Source organism: Anguilla rostrata, chromosome 2 (assembly GCF_018555375.3).
Source record: "Anguilla rostrata isolate EN2019 chromosome 2, ASM1855537v3, whole genome shotgun sequence".
Classification (NCBI taxonomy): Eukaryota; Metazoa; Chordata; class Actinopteri; order Anguilliformes; family Anguillidae; genus Anguilla; species Anguilla rostrata.
The window spans coordinates 35946999-35968332 of NC_057934.1; the positions used below are offsets into that span (position 1 = coordinate 35946999).

General features: G+C 39.0%; 2 protein-coding genes across 5 annotated transcripts in view; both read right to left on the minus strand.

Annotated features, from left to right (window-relative positions):
- Positions 1 to 919: 919 nt before the first annotated feature.
- fkbp10b (FKBP prolyl isomerase 10b) lies at positions 920 to 11134 on the minus strand. Its single transcript, XM_064321845.1, has 10 exons — positions 10525 to 11134; positions 6079 to 6224; positions 5447 to 5636; positions 5024 to 5169; positions 4427 to 4616; positions 4102 to 4247; positions 3624 to 3813; positions 2756 to 2898; positions 2490 to 2653; positions 920 to 1958 (listed from the first exon to the last, which is right to left on the minus strand). The coding sequence occupies exons 1-10, from the start codon at positions 10716 to 10718 to the stop codon at positions 1773 to 1775; spliced, it is 1695 nt and encodes a 564-aa protein (XP_064177915.1). The 5' UTR covers positions 10719 to 11134; the 3' UTR covers positions 920 to 1772.
- Positions 11135 to 18928: 7794 nt separating this feature from the next.
- The window catches only part of adam11 (ADAM metallopeptidase domain 11), a 37192-nt gene continuing 34786 nt past the window's right edge, over positions 18929 to 21334 (minus strand). For 2 of the 4 annotated variants that reach the window (XM_064321853.1, XM_064321852.1), the window contains 2 exons: positions 20633 to 20650; positions 18929 to 19367 (listed from right to left, as the gene is read on the minus strand). In XM_064321853.1, coding sequence (XP_064177923.1) covers positions 19303 to 19367; positions 20633 to 20650 — 83 coding nt within the window. In that variant the 3' untranslated portion in view covers positions 18929 to 19302. The other 2 variants (XR_010328319.1, XM_064321851.1) reach the window with 2 other exon arrangements.

Consider the following 21334-nt stretch of genomic DNA (forward strand, 5'->3'; position numbering starts at 1 on the left):
CAAAAGCCTGGTGTGGCAGCTGGAATTCTTTCAAACCCCCGCAACCTATATCAAAATCAAGCTTAGAACCTGTAGTTTTTAAGCTGTATCCTGTATGTGTTAATTTCCTCCATTAAAAAACCCAGTCGAAATATTGAAAAAAACCGACGTTTTACCTTGTATTTCAGTCAATATTTTGTAGTCTATCCAAACCCAGTTCAGTAGGGGACATAAATAAATAAATAAAAATAAAACAGGCAAAAAAAAGTTCATGTAGGCTATTACTATTATATAGGCTACTGTCTCCCTAGCGAACTGCAGTAACGTTAACACAGAAACGCTAACGCGAAATGTAAGATTATTTCCTTCAACTGAAGGATATGTTTCTTCATATATATCTTCACTGTAAATAGTTTCTATTTCCAATGCAAAACAGAATCTTTCGATTTATAAAACATTTTTTTCTCTTTCTGATTGTTCAATGTACCCCAGTTAAAGGGGGGGTGCTGTGGTTCAGACAGCTCATAAAACTTAGTTTAGTTAAAAATAAAAAAAGAGAGCGAAAGATGAGGTATGAGGATGTGGAAATAGATTTCATAATTAATTATATGCCATTGCATTGCCAATGAATATTAGGTTAGAAAATCAACATTTGCCTGATTTAACGTGACTTCCGATATAAACCACGCCCACTTCCTGTCTTCTATCCGAATACAGATTCAGATAATTTTGTTGGTTGTACAGATACAGATACAGATACAGATAATGACGTCTCTGCACACACCTACTGTATAGTACATCTGCTTACACCTTACAATACAAAATGTGGACCTACTGAAATGGTACTTAAGCATGTGGTTGATGTCTTTTGTGATTGTGTGTAAGTTTTTGGGTCTTGTTTTCTTGTGATTCAAACCTTGACAAAAATGACAAAGCAAGATTTTGTATAAAACAGCTGTTGTTTATTTTGTGATAAGGTACACAATGCAAGTCTGAAAATATATTCTTGTATTGTACAAAATACCCACATCAAATATACAACTCACAGGTTTCATCTGACTTTGAGTGTTACTGGGGACATTGAGACACACGCAGTGCAAATCCATCAGCCATTACAGGTCCCCGTGCAATGCTTCCTGGGAAGATTCTCTTGTGAACTTCAGCTGCATGTTTGACAACAGTAGCTTGCAAAAGTCTCATGAAATGTTTAAGAATATTAAAGGGGCAGTTTACCCTAAATGAAATTAGAGTACGTTTCCCCTTACCCAGAGTGCTATCTGTCCATCTCGGAAAAGTCTCAGCAAAACTATCTGGATGGATAGATAGTACACGAGGCAAATGGAAATATACTTTTTATATTTTTTGGTGAACTGGCCCTTTAAAATAAGACACATAAGGTGCTACTTGTACCAATTTGTTTTAAGTTACAGTGTGCAAGTCCATAGAACTGAGATAAATGATTGGCCATTTTTTCCTGAAGTTTTTGTCTGATAAATTGTCTACCCTGCTTTCCCTGAAGTTTAAAGTCACTGTAACCAGTAATAAACCTCTGAAATAAGTGTTCTTAACACTTGGCAAACAGTCATTTAGCAAGTGTTAAGATGTATACACAAGTATCAGGCTCCCTTGATTCAGAATCTGAGGAGAGGGGGGGCTATAGAATTGGCTGGTGGAAGCCAGTGAAAAGGCTTTCTGAATGCTGATTGGGGAGTCGCACCATCCTCTGCCCGGCAACATCTCTTTGCAGTGCTGTTCTCAGGCTTGGAGTGTGTTTGTCTGTCAGTCCGTCTGTCTCACAGTTCCTCGTGGGCCTTCTCTGCGTCCTCCTCCACCTTCAGTTTCAGCTCCTCCGCAGTGATCTTGCCATCATTGTTGCGGTCCTGGTTATTGAACATATCCTTGATGATGGCCTCCTGGTCCTGGCCTGGCCGAAGACGACCTTTCCCCTCTGCCACCTGGAGCTTAATGAATTCTGTGAACTGAGGAATGAGTGAGAAAGAAGAGTGAGGAGAGGTAGATATTTTGCAGCTGTTGATGGAGTGATAAACTTTCCATTTGTTTCATGCTACCACACTCCAACATAACCAACACTACTGTTTATGCTCTTATTTCTGAAGAGGGGTGATCAATTATTTTTGCAGAAGATTAAGATTCCTTTTCATTAGCATGCTGTATACTTTACCAGAAAGCATAAATCAAAAAGCAACACCAATTTATAACATTCATTGTGACTGATGCTGTAAATTCAATTTCAGTTTCCATCACAGGATGTGTGCATGCATCTCTTCAGCAACACTTGATGAACATATAAAACTTTATGGTGATGAGCATGCAAATGAAAGTATACAATGTTCAACCTCTTCAGAATAAACACATTTACCCGGTGTGATTTAATGTTTATAAACATAAGTGCATCGCCCTTGTTTGAACATCTGCGGGCTTGTCCCAAATGTTTGGATAAACTTGTTTGAGAGTTTTGTCTGCATTAGGGAGTTGATGGGATCCTCTACCTCTTCCAGTGGCACCTCCTTATCCTTGTTAATGTCCAGGGCCTCGAAGAGTTGCGGAGGACTGTTCTCTAGCCACACAAACAGGTACCCCTCTGGCACCCCTTTCTGGATTTCCATCATCTCCAGCTCGAAGAACAGCACAGCGCTGCCCGGGACTCCGGCCGCTGAAGGGAAAGGGAGAGGGGAATCGATCCGGGAGCTTCAGAGGGCGGCAGACGCCGCGGCGCAGAAAAACGTTATGATGCGGTGGGTAGCCGGACCCTCACCTCCATTCACACCGTGGCCCATGTGGGGCGGAACGATGACCACCCTCCTCTCACCCACGCACATGCCACGCAGCCCCTCGTCCAGTCCATCAATCACCTTGTCGGCCCCCAGGGTGGTCTCCTGCGGATTCTCGTAGTCGTTCCTGCACAAAATAAGTTGTAGAATTTCAGGGCACAGTATTGTGTTTGAACTCACTCCTGTTAGCATATGCATTCAGAATAACTGAGAAAACCAGTGGAGTATATTGGGAACCATAATACGACTTAGTTGCCTTTCTGTTTCTGCCAATTAAAGACTGCCTGCAATAGTGGACTACATAAAGGATTACCCATAAATTGGGCTGCCCCAAACTTTAAACCTTATTTTTTAAAATGATTTAATTAATTGCCTAACCGACTGACCAATTCAATGACTGATAGATTGATTTTTATTTTAGGTATCTTGCACCATTTCTGATGCCCAGACCATTGTTTAACTTTAATCTGTCTCTTGTATTTTTTGTTTAAATCAAATGCACATCAGTCTATTAGCTCAAACCTATATTCAATACACACCTAAATTCATATTAGGAATTCAGGTCATGTCAAATCATTGAATTTACCTGATAAAATAATTTGGCCTATGCTTTTCTTCCCTGCCTATGCTTTTGTTTCAGAATGCAGTCCACAGGTTGAACTCGCATCTACATGACAAATAAAGACATTTGCATGCGCGCATGCTTCATGTGCAGCTTGACCCTGCAAACTGTGGATGCCCGATTTCTACGCAGTGGTTACTGGTGAGTGAGGAGACACGCGTCGACTGTGTATATATCTAGCGAGGCATAAATGTAATAGTTATTTCAAGATGTGGTATGATGTCACTCACGAAGAGAAGAGCAGTGTGCCGTCCATGAGGGAGCAGTTGTACTGGTAGTGGATCAGGTCATCTCCCGCAGAGGTCAGGTTGCAGTCCTCAGGTTTGTGGGTAATCTTTATATCCACTAGGTCCTTGGGGTTGTGGAAGTCGATGATGTGGATGTCAAAGACCAGCACGGCCGAGCCGGGGATGTCCTCACCTGGGGAGGGCACATAGAAATGCCCCAGTGAAGGCGAGACGTGGTGCAGTCTGTAGGGTGGCTGACTCAAGCCATTTACCAGCCCCCCACGTTACCCCTTCTCTCTTCTCTCATCAGTCTAGTTTTCATTCACACCTGACAAAACCTGTGCGTTTTGGTAATTTGTGGCATTTAAACAAGAGCATTTTGGTTTCATTCCACGCATGAGATGGTCTGACTTTGCATCAGGAGAATCAGAATGAGCTTGGGGGGATCTGTGTGACGATGACCCTGCCCCCGCAGACTCACCAGCTCCTTTCTCCCCGTAGGCCATATGGGGGGGGATGGTGATGTGCATCTTCTCCCCCATGCACACCCCCTGCAGGGCCTTGTCCATGCCAGCAATCACGTAGCCCATGCCGATGTAGGTGTTATAGGTTTCATTCCGCCGGTAGCTGTGTTGCCAAGAATGGGAGAGTTGAGAGGTTAGTGTTATCACCCCATCTGCATCTTCAGGCTTAATCTTACTGCTCTTTTCTCCTTTTGTAGAAGGCCCTTGGTCTACTTTCTACCTAAGCGAGGCCTTGCTTTTGGAGAGGCTCCGCTTCCTTGTTCACACGAAAGAGTTCCTCACCTAGAGTCGAATGGTGTGCCGTCCATGAATGTGCCATTGTAGTGGTAGCGGATGAAGTCACCCACTCCGGACTTCCGCGAGCAGGACTCTGGAGCCACCTGGTTTTCAACAATGATGTCATCCTTGGGGTTGTGAAGGTCCACCAGGTCTACGTCAAATATCAGGCTGGCATGAGGTGGAATCTCTGTGCCTGGGAGAGGAGGGGCAAAGTTTTTAAATGGTATGCCAAACTTAAGCTATTTTATGTCCTGTTAAGGCAGTCATCTACGTGTTCTTTATAAATGCTCACTGTCTAAATGGTTATTTTAAATGACAAACCACATCAATGACTTCAATGAGTATGAACAGGCAGCAAAATTAATAGATTTGATTCACATTTTGTAGTCTCATTGGTGCGGTTTGTCCTGTGGACCCATAGTTAGAAGAAATCCCTCATCCATGTTTGATTTTGGGTAACTACTTGGTGCTTTTACATTTAAGGAGACCTACCACTGCTTTGTTTCCAATAGTCATACAAAATTGCATTATTTCTTAGGTTGCTTTTCTGTTTCTTAGACTTTCTAATAAGTACTCTGAAGAATCCAGAAATTTGGTTACCATATCCCTTCTCTCCATAGCCCAGGAAGGGTGGAATGATTATATTCCTAGTCTCTCCCACGCACATGCCCAGAAGGCCCTCTTCCATCCCCTTGATCAACCAGCCCTCTCCGATGTATGTGTTGTAGGTCTGCTTCCTGTTGTAGCTGTGTGGATGACACACAATCACAAGTCAGCCAAACACGCCGGAAAGCACATCAACATAAACACAAGCAAACAATATGAAAATTGTGTTTTAAAGTTTTAACAGACTACCAGCTGACTGTTGACCTAATAGTTTTAAATGAATAATATAAATAACATACAACAGAAGCACTTTAATGATAGTCAATTGAGTCCCTGAGCTTCCTTTGTTTAAACCTTTCCATGAACTGCAGAATAAATCCTTTCCCCACCCTGTCTCCTAGCCTAGGTGAGGCTCACCTGGAGTCAAAGGGGGTTCCATCCATAAGGGTGCCATTGTAATGGTAGCGAATGTAGTCAGAGTTCCGCACGGTGCGCTTGCAGTTCTGCGATTTGCTGACGGTGCGTGTCTGGACCTTGTCTGCCATGTTCCAGATATCCAGCATAACCACATCAAAGACCAACGTGGTATCTGGGGGGACAACATCACCTGAAAGAGGAGGAAGTCTGGCATAAGCACTGTAATTACACGGTCCACCCTGTTATAAAGGCAAGCTGTTATTTTCCATGATTAACTCAAAAGAATTTGGTAAAAAGGATTTGCTTTTCTGATTCTTCATTTGTGATTCTTTGTTTGATTTTTATATTTCAGGATTTCACCGACTTTCTTCTGAGGTGAATGTCTTCTTCAAGGTGTCAATTCATTGTGCGGTTCACTTCAGAGCGCAGGAGGCCTTTACACAAAAAATGTACATGACTCATTACTGTCAGGTAAAAAGAGGATATTGTCATTTCACATGTACAAACTCGGGGCATCAATGAAAATGCACAGCTTGCTTTCTCCTTTCTATATGCCATATAAACCTCTACACTGCCAGCACTCATTAAAACTGCAATTTTCAGTTTGAATGTAAACGGGGGGAAGTGAGTACCTGCTCCCACGCTGCCGTATGCCAGGTGTGGTGGCACAGTGAGCTTCCTGCGCTCGTTCACACACATGCCCTCGATCCCACGGCTCACGCCCGTGATCAGCCTGCCCAGTCCCACCTGTCCGCTAAAGGGGGCACCGCGATCGTGGCTGGGGTAGGACACCAGATCATGCAGGCAGAGAAAAATTAAAACCAGGCAGAGAGACACTTCAACAAATGAAACAGGCATTGAAGAAACACAACATATACCAAATTTAAAGTCACTTAATAGAGTTTTGTGCCACGGTGTGGGGGCCAGTGTGTCCTGTATTTGTCATGGCATTGTCAAACAGTGGCTGGAATTCTGCAGGAGTTAAACAACACCAGTCTTCTAAAAGAAAGCCAAACAACCCATGCTTACTTGATGGAAGAGAAAAACACCATCTCTTTCACTAGAAATTAAAATGTTTGGGGCAAAGAGATTCTTGATTTGGCTCTGTACTCCACAATCCTACATTTATAATTAAACAATTCACATGTGGGTAATGTACACATTCTCAGCTTTTATTTAAAGGTATTTTTATATGCTTTTGTTTCACTATGTAGAAATTGCATGTAGGTGTTTGGGATCATGTAAGTGATCCCAAAGGTGTTGGATGGGGTTGTGGTCAGGGCTCTGTGCAGGCCAGTCAAGTTCTTTCACTCCTTTCTCAACAAAACCATTTCTATATCGACCTCGCTGTGCGCCCAGAGGCACTGTCATGTTGAAACAGGAAAGGGCCTTCCCCAAACTGTTGGGGAAGCACAGAATTGTCTAGAATGTCTTTGTATGCTGTCGCATTAAGATTTGCCTTCACTGGAACTAAGGGGAACCAAGGGGTGTCCAGATCATTTTGGTCATACAGTGTATGTATGTGTATTTGGAATTTGGAGGGTGAGACAAACCCAAACACATTGGATTTCAAATTAAACAATGAATATGAGGTTAAAGTACTGACTAATTTGTGAGTACTTGGTATATTGGGTGAACCATGTATTCACCCTATTGGGAATTAGAATTTCAGCCTATTTTAGGGGGATCAAAAGTAATTGGACATATGAACATAATCATAAAGTGGTCATACAGTAGGGCTGGGCAATATATCGATATTATATCGATATTGTGATGAGACTACATATCGTCTGGGATTTTGTATATTGTAATATCGCGAAATGGCATAGCCTAAGTGTTGTCTTTTCCTGGTTTTAAAGGCAGCATTACAGTAAAGTGATGTAATTTTCTGAACTTACCTAACTGTTCTATTATTTGCCTTTACCCACTTAGTTATTACATAGGCATTACTGACGATTATTTATCAAAAATCTCATTGTGTAATTTTGTGAAAGTACCGATAGTCATCCCCACAATATCATCACAATATCGATAGAGGTATTTGGTCAAAAATATTGTGATATTTGATTTGTCTATATCGCCTAGCCCTATCATACAGTGCTGCGAACACATATTTTCCCCTTCCTCATTTCCTCTATTATTGCATATTTTTCACACTGAATGGTTTCAGATCTTTAGACAAAATTTGGTATTTGACAAAGGGTACCTGAGTAAACACAAAACACATGTTTTAATTATTTCATTTATTTAATGAAAATAGTTATCAAACACCCATATCACCCATGTGAAACAGTAATCATCCCCTTAAACTTAATAACTGGTTGCACCAACTTTAGCAACAATAACTGCAACCAAACACTTCCTAGATTTTGATATCAGTCTTTCACATTGCTGTGGAGGACTTTTAGTCCATTAATCTTTGCAGAACTGCTTTAATTCAGACAGATTTTGGGCATGTACTGCTTATTTCAGGTCCTGCCATGGAATCTCAACTGGGTTCAAATCAGGACATGAGCAAGCCACTCCAAAACTATAATTTTGTGTCTTTTCAGCCTTTCAGATGTGGACTAACCAAAAACAACATAATGATGAGAACAGGCCATTCAACCCAACAATGCGCACCATTTTCCAGACTAAATTGTACCTATTGCTCTGATTACCTACAGACTAGATAGTATCTAACACTTTATCAAGCCTGGTCTTGAAAATGATTTTCAGCTTCTACTACTGGCAGGCTATTCCACACATTGACCATTCTCTGTGTGAAAAAGTTCTTCCTCATGTCTGTATGGAATTTACCTTTTGCTAATTTCCATTTATGTCCCCTCGATCTACTAGCAGAACACAACCTGAAGAATCTCTTGTAGTTCACTTTGTTTGTCCCCGTTATGAATTTAAAAGCCTCAATCAAACCACCCATAAGTCTCCTTTTACTAAGCTTGAAGAGCTTAAAGTTACAATCTCGAAGATTTCCGTTTCGTTCTCCATAACCCCTCCCCCCCCCGCCTTTCTCTGTAACGCTAGCAGACACCGGGGAAAAAAACAGTACGTGTACGCTTGTGATTTTTTCCCGGGAATGTCACCACAGACACCCAGTTCTTTAATCATAAATTATAATAACAATAATAATAATAATAATAATATAAACTTATATAATAATAGGCTCAATCACCATTGTGTTACCTAATTCAGCGATAGATAGTGACTTAACAGACATTTATTTTAATGAAAATCTTCAAGACTATTACTTTAAGCATCTTAAGTTGTTCTTAATAGCTTTTATATTTCATACCAGGAATCAATCTGGTTGCTCTTCTTTGAGCCTTTTCCAGCGCCTCTTTATATTTCTTGTAGTATGGTCCCCAGAACTGGATATAATAGCCAAGTGTGGTCTAACAAATGTATTGTATAAGATAAGTATAACTTCCTTGGATTTATACTCAATACTTTTGCTCTAAATATCCCAGCATTCTGTTGGCCTTTTTGACTACTACAACATAGTGCCTAAAACCTGAAAGGATTTGATCAACTATTACTCCCAAGTCATTTTCAAATTGAAAAATCTTCCACTATTGTTCCTTCCATAAAGTAATCCTGCCTAATATTTTTATTTCCCACATGCAGAGCTTTACATTTGGGTACACTGAAGTTTATTTGCCAGGTTTCCGCCCACTTCTGGATTTTATTTAAATCTTCTTGGACTACTATAGTAAATCCCAAACTATTAGCTGGGCCTCCCAGTTTTGTATCATCTACAAATTTGATGAATGTGCTTTCTATGTCCTCGTCAAGATCATTGATATAAATGAGGAAGAGCACTGATCCTTGTGGGACTCCACTTCCCACAGTTCCCTGCTCAGATAATATCCCTCCTCCTACTGCTACTCTTTGTGTTCTACCCTGTAGCCAGTTCTGAATCCACTCTGAAATACCTCCTCTAATTTCTACTGTCTTAATTTTGCTAACAAGTCTCTCATGTGGTACCTTATCAAATCCCTTCTGAAAATCTATGTATATAATAACATAACCTTTGTTATAATCAGGTAGGACACTGCTGTTGCAAGTCCACACCTGAAAGGCTGAAAAGAAACAAAATTCTACACCTAGAAACAACTTTAGACCTTATGTTAGGTTTCTTGTACATGAACTAATGATGCAAAGCCACACAGCTGTCCAAGAAACAGCTGAGCAGCCAAATGTCCAATTATTATTGCTCCACCTAAAATATATAAAAGGTGCTATAAATTCTACATGGATCTGGATGTAAATACACTCAAATTAAACCTTACTGTCTGCACTTTGACCTCATATTCATTGTTTTATTTAGAATTCAATGTGCTGGAGTACAAAGCCAAAACTACAAAAATAGTGTTACTGTCCCATTACTTTTGCATTTAACGGCATGCGTGTGATGTGCGTGCGAGCGCGTGTACCCGTTGCTTTCCTAAAATCTGCTGAAGCAAATAAACTGTGGAACTATGGGAGTAATTAATGTTGTGAGACAAGGTCGCTAGGCCACTTTATATTCATTCGAATTATAGCCACACTAATGCAGTATGAACCGACCCGCAGCGCTCCAACTCAGTTACACTCAACTCCACTCACTGCATAGCTTATCATTTTCCAATTGCATGTGTGAACACTGATTTTTATTTTATTTTTTTGCTGGCCATAACTGGATAATTCACATTTCCCTTTAACCATTGTGGAAATGTTCTTAGAAATAGCCTATTGTGCAGCTAATGTTACACCAAATCGTGTAGCTAATTGTAGGCAACAGTAGGCTGCAATTGTGCCGCTGTCTGGAGATGTGACACGTCTACTGGGCTACAACTCCATTCCCGGCCCCATTGAGACAAATGCCCCTGTATTTACTAAAAAAAATCTACCAAGCGCTTCAATTTGGGTATGTAGTTCTACTTTCAGTGTTGATATTGCCGTTTTTCCGTAGTACACAACCTGTGTTCAAAAGGCTGCTTGCAGGACATTTAAGATTACAGAAAGCCTTACTGTACCTCTATCATTTAGCCAACTTTTGTTCCTTACGTTGTCGTGAGACATCTGAATCAAGACCCTACCTGGAGTCGAACTTCTTTCCATCCGTAAAAGTGCCGTTGTAGTGATAACGTACATAGTCACCAGATGCTACTGTTCTTGAACAAATTTTGGGGATATAATATTTATCCACTACAACGTCTTCCAGTGGGCCGGAACTACTCCGCACAGATACTATAGTTATAAAGAGAACCCCCAAAACAAATCTCGCCTCCATCTTTAAAATATTATGCAAAAAGTTTGAGTATTGTAGCCCGCCACTAACTATAAATACCGACGTCTGCAAATGAAACCGAATCTACATATGTTGCGACCTTTCTTCAGCCTTCCACTCTCTATCGAAGCCCAAGATAAGTGATGTCTTACGTTTGTTGTACAGAAGGGGGGTTCCTTCCCCCGAGAATTTCTGTAAACGTGTAAAGCCAAGGTGGCTATCTTAAATTAGCCTTCCGTTTTTTGGGCGGTGCTTTAACGACCCTCCCTCAGAAAGCAACACTTAGGCTAAATTAAGTAGTCTACCCAGAGGTATTGAGGATGTTGGAAAATACATCGCAGAACAGATATTTTGTAGGCTACTTTGATATTTTACACTTTTCCCAACGTTCCGTCAGTGGGTCTGCATTATACAGAAAGGCAGGATTGAATAATATCGCGTTTTTTGCTGGGTCCTAAACACCGCCTTAGATTGCCAGATAGTAGCCGGCCCCAAATTAAAATGACCGGTTGGCTGCGGCTATTATAAGCTGTCTTGTTGACCGGAACTGCGCTCTCTGTATAAAAAAAGTCAATTAAAAAGCAATGGCCAACTATTTAACACAGACAGGCTGCAAGAACGATCAGATTTGAATTATAAGGATAATTAAATATGATCGTTCTTGCATATAATATAAATGTTTCCTTTTTTTTTTTTTTTTTTACATGTATAGGCTAATATTAAAGTTTAATTGTTTCAAAAAGGTTGTGCCTTGTCACGCCTTTCTTAAGTTTCCATTTGGGCCTAACTACCGTCTTGCGTTTTAAAATGCTATTTTCATTTTTAGCTGCCTTGGTTGACTAAAAATCTACATTCAATACTTTCAAAAAGGAAAATAGGCCTATATGTAGCCTAAGCCTACCGCATACTGGTCTAGGTCAGTTGACCCTCCTCCAGAAAACTGATTAGAGAGCCTACACCGTAGCTGTTGTATCAGGGCTAGCTACGTACAATCAAATACTAGCTAGCCTATTCCTATTCCAGTGTTCGAAAATCGGGCGGCCCCAGATAAAACTTTATCGAGCCTAATTCTGCATATCCTGTTTAATATGGTTAATAGTAGCCTAACCGCAGCGATAGACCAGTATTTTTCCTCAGTCACAGGTAACTACGGAGATTGACTGAGGGGTATTACTCTAACAGATTTTAATTATTTTTGTTGTTGGTGGTGGTGGGTTTATATATTGATAGGTTGATTATTATCCTGGGGCATATGCGGTCATCTAAACAGTAATTTGTAAAAACAATAACGTTGTAGCAGACGGTGGCTCGCTGATGGCTGGTGGGTGTGGCAAATATTATAAATCTGAAACCACAATAAATGCAGCTAATCCTGCAGTAAGCGTTCAATCCTACGAAACTCCCGAAGGGTTAAATTCTCCTCCTTCGCTCTTTCACTCAGACTAGGCCGGTCCGGTAAACGTGCAGGCGGACATGTTCGTTTTAAGAATGACTGTACCGAGCAGAAATAGTGTAGGCTACTGGACATGGACAGTTACTCCGTAAGCAGCATAAAAAGGGCTCTGCTGCCGTCTTGTGTTGCTGTACTCTTATAGCTGCACGGATCAGCGGCTAACATGAGATAGAGATTTTAAGAGTTTTCCGAAAAATGAACTTTTCCCCTGGGATTACGAGTAGCCTATTATACGAGCAAGTTTTGGATTAGTAGGCTAACCGCACTCAGAAGTGGAAGGACAGCATCAAATATATGAGTTTGTGCCTCTATCGGCTCCTTAAAGACGGTGAGATTTTTGTGGCCAGAAGTGTAGGCTAATGTTGGCGGCAACCCTAACGTCTTAATAAATTATGATCTCCAGGCCTCGAGGCGCATTTTACTCCCAGCGTCCTCCCTCAAATGTGTAAGGAGAACTTTCACGTGTTGAAACTGTCCTGCCCCCGTAGCGACGTGTGGGAGGCCTTTCAAGAAGTGAATTCCTTACCAGTACATTCAAGTCGCTTATTACCAGGTAGGCCTACTGTCAGGTAATGTTGCTCTTGCTTAACACAACCAACCTCCTCATCCTTCATAAAAGTAGGCTAGCAGAAGACATTTTTTGGATCTCGCCATTGTTAAAACTAGTATCTGAGTTGCCTAATTACAGTATAGATGAGTACAGTTGAGCAGTGCATGATTCAGCCTTTTTATATTTGGTTTAGGTAGGCTACAGTTAGCCTAACCGAGTTAAAGTGCTGTTTTGGATATTGGATCAGAAATTAAATTCAAAAACTTTTTCAAGTGATGGTAATATATTTTCAAGTACCTGCACGACGCATTAATTTGTTATAAATACCACTATGATACAAATATTCCTCAATAACATCCCATCCATACGTCTTCAGACCACGGCAGAAGACGGGTAGTGAGGGAGAGGTTCGAAGAGGGACAGGGAGTTTGTTCCACCACTGGGGTGCTAGGGTGGAGAAGCTCTGTGATCCCCCCCTCCAAAATGGTCATTCAGTTTTATACCACTATTTAAAATTCAAAACAAGTATGAAATCAAACTGTTTTCTGCAAAGTCCAATACATTCTTCAGGTACAAGGGTACCTTCCCAAGTATTCATGCAATGGATGCATTTTTACTGTAGGAATTTGGAATTATGGGATGGCAAATTTGTCCAAAATGGCCATTCAGTTCCAAAAATGTAAAATGCATATAAAACAACCTTTTTTCAGCAAACCCCAATACATTCTTCAGGAATACCTTTCCAGGTATTCATGTGATGGATTCTGTGCATTTTTACTGTAGCAGTTTGGAATTATTGGATGACAAAATCCTCAGAAATGGCCATTCAGTCCTATACATGGTACTTTTAAAAATTCAGTAAAATAATATAAACAAACTGTTTCCAGCAAACTCATATGCAGTTTGGAATTTGGGGATGACAAATTCCTCCAAAATGGCCTTTTAATGTTATACATGCTGCTTATAAAAGATTCAGTCGCATAATTAAATCATACTGTTTTCAGCAAAGTCCACTAGATTCTTCAGGACAGTGTTCCCAGGTAGTTAATGCCATTACTGCCTTGGTTTTTTACTGTAGGAATTTGAAATGCACAATGACGAAGACAATGATGATCACACTGATTATGATGATGATAATGACAGTGATGAACAATGCCAAATGAAAAAATCATAATTTGTTTTAAAGATTGATAAATGTGAATCAAACTGGCCTAATTGTGTATTTTGCCATCCCATAACTTAAAATTCCTACAGTAAAAAGCTTTTGCAGTAATGGCATGTAGGTAATGCCTACTAGGGATATATTAAAATTAATTTTGACCAGACAACCGAATATGTTCAACTCCAAATTTAACAAATCTGAGGGACAGGATTGTATAGTATACATCATAATCACAGACAAAATGAAATGTATCAGAATTGACATTAGTTTCTACAGGCTTTAGCAGAACAAGCTGGATATATTTTTGTACTATAGATATTTTTGTAGAATAAAAATGGGTGTTTGGTGATGGTTCATGAAAAACCTGTGATAAAGATGATAATACGGTAATGCCATTTTATTCTGCCCAGCACAGCATGTCTCATTTCTGTGATTCCATGTACAATGTTTGCACAAAATAAAAATTAGCGTACAGATTATGATTAGCTAAAATATAATATGGATGTAATGTAATTACAGCAATAATACTACTCATTCTACTACTACTAATAATAGTAATAATTTATAGATAAATAACAATAATAATAATAAAAATAATAATGATGATGATATTATCATTAGTCATTTTGCTCATTTGCTTTCCCACATGTGGCCAGTTACAGCAAAACAGAAAACCTATATCTTTTAAGATGTTCATTGTGTGCATTCATATTTTATCTGTCATGTTTTAATTGTTATTATGTTGCTATTTCTGTGTGTGCATAAGCTAATATATGGGATGTTTTCCTATCTGTGACTACACTTAAATATGCCACTTTTTATTTTCTTTAAACCATTGAAATATTTTATGATAGAACTGATTCAACCAATACAATAACACTTTGAAACATTAATGAAAGGTGCTATGTAAACAATTTAAAAAAATGAACAGGAACAATAATGATACTATTAAATAGTATTATAATACTAGTTATTAAATTATTTATGCTGATTAAGCTAAATATATTTTTAAAGAATTAAATAAATATTAGAAATGAATACAGTTCAAATTCAAAGCTATTGTGTGATATATTAAAGTATGATATTTAATTGTCTGCTTATTCAGCTGGCCACTACACTCAGAGGGTAAATCCAAACATCACTAAACGTTCATTCCAGCATAAATAAATCAGTAAAATAAATGTTTATATATTAATACTTATTTTAACATATTGATGTTTTATTTTGTTTTCCATTTTAGTTTTCCATTTGTTTTCCATGTTCTGTCATTTTAGTAACTTCTTAGGAGGAAAAGATTCACTTTTTAATAAAATGTGATGTTGCATATTCTTCATGACTACAATAATAAGACAAGGACAACACTTTCATTTTTGCTTTTTGATTTTATTTTCTCTTTTTAAGTATCAATTCACAGTTGAATTGTAGTGGTGTCAACTGTCCTTCAGTTAAAAATTTAAAAATAGGAGGTTGACTGCTTGGGAGAGACACCACTTTTGTCAGATGACAAAATAGGTAAATGAACTGAACCATACCTCAGAGAAATAATGTGTCCACCCTTTCACCCAAGCAGTCAACCAGCAACAAATACTTCATGTTCAAAGCGCATTTTATATATACATTAAGTCACCTGGGTATCGGTGACCAGGTGGTTAAGAGCTATCAACAAATATACAATGTTGTGAGTTGAGTATGATGGATATGAACAGATAGATATTTTAGATAGATAGGTACATATCTGAGAGATTGAGAGTATGATCATACTCAGCTCCATATATGTAATATATGCATACAGAGTTTGTGTATAACATTACTGTACATTATAAATGTATCCTTTATAAGTGTATATATACAAAGATGTGTATATATACAGTAATCACACTCAGGTCACTTGTACAAAAGCCTGTTTTGTGCTCCTTTTAAAGTGTTGCTGTTTCACAACACCAAGTATTTTGACAAAATTCAAAAGCAGAAAGATACAGACATTTTTACATAACATCCCTGCTTTAGTATAGTAACCATGGTTTGTATTTAATCAGCAAAACGTTTACATTTAGTGCAGACAGTGGCAGTCTTGCCTGCTGCTGGACTAGGAATCTATTTTGTGAATATGCAGGACACCCAATAATTCAGTTTTTGGGCAAATAATCTTCTCTTTTAGACTAGACTACATTCACATGTATTTGAGAGCCCAAGTCACAAAAGTCCACCTTAAAAATTCTGAGTATGAGCATCATCTTATAGTTCTCATATGTAATCAAGAATAGTACAATTACAGAATACAGGGGGTGTTACATGAGTGAAATTGTTTGTTTTGAAATGTTGAAATTTCCTCTAGGGTTAAAGGTTCATACAGATGGCCATGGTGTGGCTTCATTCCTCATTATTATCCAAAATGACAGATTTCAAAATGTATATTGTCTATATTTCCATTGATTGCTTTGTTGCATTTTGTTTTCTCACAGGGTACACAAAGACGCATTCACAAAACTAGCATATGGGTTCTCTTTACTGGATGTTCTGTTATACAGTACATGCCCAAACAAAGGGACATCACCAGCATTGGCCCTGCTTGTGTAAGGAAATAACTGTATTCAGTGATAAACCGTTGAGTATGATAGAGCAGGGAATCAGAAGGCACACAGATAATGCAGACAGAAGTCAGAAATAAATGCAGTGCTGAAGACCCTAGTCCAGCCATGCTGGAGTAAACAGGCTGAAACAGCAGATGTGACCCTGACAGTTTCTGTAAGCAACCATTTTGAATCTTCACCCTTTACCTGGCATTTCTCTATTTAGAAAGGACCTCATATCCAGTAAAAGAGCAGATCCAACCTTAAATGTGTTTTGTAAATGCTATGCCTGGCCCAGGTCTCGCAGGTAAACAGGCAAAAAGAAAGTTTCCTATTCTCAGAATGAGCAAATCATTAACACTCCCCTTTAAAGCCAGAAGGTCCTTAAGAACATTCATTATATGTCAAGAACAGGAACAGAGTTTCACTTTTAAATGATCTGAGTACATTGTATGAAACAGCCACACCATGTGACCAAGATGACCTGTGGGTGTCTGAGTACTGATGGAATAATAGCAAACAGCATATAGTACATATAATCACATGTAGAATCCTGTTGTTTAAAAATTTACTTCACATTCAAGAATTCCATGATGACCACATTGACTCTGACAAGCCCACACTGTCACGGACTTGTAGAAGCTGGCCAGAGCTTGTAACCGATAGGTGCTTTGCAGGCAGATCAGGGCCTGACTACATGCAGAACCTGTAGATCCTTGGGTCTGTAAGCCTACAACGCAATATTTAGAGAGGATTTGTTTTCAGTAAACTGTACAACAGCATGGACAGATGGAGGGCACAGTGGTGGGCGCACTGAGATAGCAGGGAGTGCAAAGCAAACCGTGTGACTTGCACCATTTCACTACAGTTATTAATACCTAGTATATGCAAGCGAATGCTAAATTCAATACTATATCTGCCTGGCAGTGTTTCCGCAGCAGATAATTTCCCTCCATCACTTGTATATGAGGCCAGTTCTGGGCAGCTCACAACTGTGGATAATACAATTTGTCCATTACCTGGTTTACCCTAAGAAGTAAAGTCTTTGTGCAAGGCACTCCCAGGATTCACCACTGTTAACATGTATACATGTCATGTTGTCCTCTTTTATAGACACAGAACACTCTCCAAATGCACTCTCCAAATACAGTTGCACTCAGCAACATTAAATTTAGCTTAAATCTTCCATGTGAAATTGTACGTACTGTACTCTATTCTGCAACTGTATTTGTCATAATTAATAGTTACATTTTATGTAATTACAATATGTCAAATGCGAGAATAAACATACAAAACCAAATACAGGCCATCCTCAGACACCACTTAATCTGGCAATAGTTTGAAAAACTGCATACGTCACTTCAGTGCATGGAGCACAGAGGTTTAAGGATGTAAATATTCACTCACATACTTGTGCTTACAAGACTGATCACTTCAGCTGTACAGTCCTCTAAAAACACTTGGGCTGCTCTTATATACATTATATACAAATGCACACATGTTTCACATACACGTATGCATACTCCTACCATTAATGGATTATATAATAAATATTATTTAATATATGAATGTGTAATTGTCTATCTATCTAGCTATCTATCTATGTGTATATATCAATGTATATACACAGAGACACACACATGCATACACGCATTCACAGTTGCAAACACACATTCGCACATTTATGCATGTCATACTGGATCACTATGATGCTGTAGGTGACATGTTACAGACAAATAATTTTTAAAAAGCAGAGTAAATGTACAATATGCATATAGAAATATTTTCTTACACTAATTGTGGAATGTTAGTAGATACGCCTAGGATTAAAGTACACAGAAGAGGGTCTTATTTTCACGAGTCATTCGCATAGCCACACTGTCATAACACCTGGGGTACTGAAGGGTCCTTTATCTTTCTTTGGAAACAGCCTACAGAAAAATGCCCCTCCCAGCTTTGCTTTTAAACAGACAGCAGGGCAAACTGTAAAGGAATGTAGCCATTACCAAAATACAGGAGCAAAGCTTGTCCATGTTGCCCTCTTTAACAATACCTGATGAAATGGCTTCTGTTTGGATTTCTGAGAGAAGGGAGGTCCCACAGCCGGGACTGCTCTATGGACTTATCTATATTTGACAAACACAGAGACAAATAAGCCATCTTCCTAATATCTGATCAGCTTCATCATACATAACCTGCCTTGTTAACCATTTTCACAGCACCTCCAGGTTCACCAGAATTAAAAAGTAAATACCAACAACACTATGAGTGCAAAAGATAAAAAACCTTATCAACAGCCATCAGTGAGTGGTTCAGTGCATCAGTGAAGACTTCAGACAGGAATTAGATTGAAATAAGGCAAGAGTTTCTTGGGTCTTCCTGTTCCATCACTGATACAAACCACAATGGCCACCTTCAGAATTTTAACACATAAAAACTGGCAGCTTAACAATGCTCCACTGAGTAAGTAAGTTTTGAGTTGTTTGGTCAATACAGTTTGTGAGATATTTATCCCTTGTGTCCACTTAACATTCAAGAGTGACCATCTAGAGCAAAAACAAACAAAAAAAAACTAAGCCTTGGGACATTGCCGCTCAGGGAGCGTACCCTGTCACCATTTGAAGGCCGCTGGCAGAGTAAAAAAGGTTTGGCCCTGGACACTAGAGGGGCTGCCAACACCTGTGTGGATCAACTGGCAGTATGCGGCTGGAATGCATGTTAGAGAGTCCGCTGAAGGCCAGAGACACAGTCTGGAAGTAAAGACAGAATATCTGATAGAGGAGGAGAGAAAATAATGAAAAGAACAGTGGGAGTTGTAGTTCTGTAAAGAGTGGAAGACTTCTCTTCTTCTTCTAAGTAAAAGGACACAGTGCAAGGAAGACAGAAGAGCAGACAGATATACTATCCTCCACCAGATCTGGAAAGAGAAGAGGAAAAAGAATTGAAATGAGAAGCATAACCTGAGAAAACAACAGAAGAGATAAAGAGCAGAATGGTGGGATTAAGCAAGGTGAAGCCCAAAGACAATTTTGGTATTAGTTTTCATGCAAAGCCCATAAATGATCACACCCTGAACTCTATAATTTGCATATAATTGAGTAAAATCCATGTAGTCCAAACCCTATTTTGTAACATTTGTCATTTAGCACTTCATTGTAATTCCACTAATTCAAAGTAAAAAATAAAACTACATGTTGAGACTCACAATTTATTTACACTTACATGAATTTTTTTTTTTTTTTGCTGCTCAAATAAATGCCTTTCAATCAGCTCGGACTGTGGCATAAAAAAGGCTTCATATGAAACTGATATACATGGGGTTTTTAACAAGTTCATTTTATTAAAAATATAATATTACGGTGACAGAAAACCTCTATTTTCAAATTTTTATAAGTACTTGTTTTGACATGCAAAATGTGTGTAACAAGACCACTTGCATCATTATGCACATAAATATTTTCCGTCTTTCCAAATGTCTAAGTAAACATTCAAACAAATTAGTGCATAACCTTAGATCCTATTTTTGTGCTGTAATGATGTATTAATGTATGTTGTCTTCCCACTGAGCTTTAACATGGGGAGTTTTCTCTAACTCTGTTAATTATTGAGATAAACACATTGATAAGTAGAAAATACAATTCTTATCAGAAAAACATTGTAGAACTTTATAAACAATATATATTATAGTGTAGAAAGTTATATTTAAATATAAAGTATTATATTTTATATATAAATCTCTTTCAAAAACAGATATTTCAAAGATTAAAACATTCTAAACTGCATACATATAAACATGAGAGGCACATTGGTGATGATTCTGAGAACAGATGGAACAGGATCAGCTGCTTGGCAGTTGTTGCCACGGAGATGAGGCAATGGCAGGTAGATGAGCGATGATCTGGGATGGAGGCTTCAGTGCATTTCAGAGCAAAGAACCATGATGGCCGTTTATTTGTCCACCTAACACCACCATTTCATAATGTGAGGCCAAAAATGTATGAATGTGACAGTGGACGCTGTACCACATTGAGGATCAGAAAGGTATTGAATGGAAAGCAAGTGCTAACTTGCATGGATATTTAACATGGATTATTGAGCGAGATAGTGGTATGCAGTGGGGGAAAGTTATCAGGCAATGGTGCAGGAGAACTTCACATCATTGCATGCCGAGCGGGATCATACCTTCCTCTTCGGATGTTTCTTCATCCAAGATAAAGCAGCAAGGAGAGGGTGGAAAGAGACACAGAGATGAAGGGTTAGCACCAGCAGACTGAGAAATTAACCTAGTCGGGATACACACTTGTGGGCCTTCCTCTATCTGATATATCTGCTGAAAACCTAGGAGGAGATGAAATAACAGGAAGACTGAGAACTCTACTTCAGTCTGATGCGCTCATCTCTACCCTGACTGTGGTTATTCACAGGCACCTTCCTATTCGCCTGGAAATCTACCAGTATGGAAGAGTGTACCCTGCTACATATATTCCTGCTCTCCACATTAAACACAGATCTGGATAACCTGGGATTCTGCTCTGAAAATTCTTACCCAGTGAACTGATACTTACAGTTAGAACTATGAGTCAGAGCAGAAGTCTGTTTGGTAAAATACCCACAATATGCTTTTTATGTAGCGGGCTATTACTAGTGATACACAACATGTATAGAAAAGTACTACTGCATGATATTCTAGAAATGGTTGTAGTCTCTCGAGTTAGATTATCGTAAATTTGAACCTCAAAAAAATAAGTTCTGACAACATTGTTGAATTTAAACCTGATTACTCAAGCAGTACATATCTTGAGGACACACACACACACACACACACACACACACACATATATATATATATATATATGCTCTTAGCAGTTTATCTACAACAAGCAG

Coding starts and splice junctions, on each gene's coding strand:
- fkbp10b (XM_064321845.1), bottom strand. CDS start 10,718: ATGGAGGCGAGATTTGTTTTGGGGGTTCTCTTTATAACTATAGTATCT. Junction 6,225..10,524: donor GGAAAGAAGTTCGACTCCAG/GTAGGGTCTTGA, acceptor GTCCTACCCCAG/CCACGATCGCGGTGCCCCCT. Junction 3,814..4,101: donor CTACGGGGAGAAAGGAGCTG/GTGAGTCTGCGG, acceptor TGCCCTCCCCAG/GTGAGGACATCCCCGGCTCG.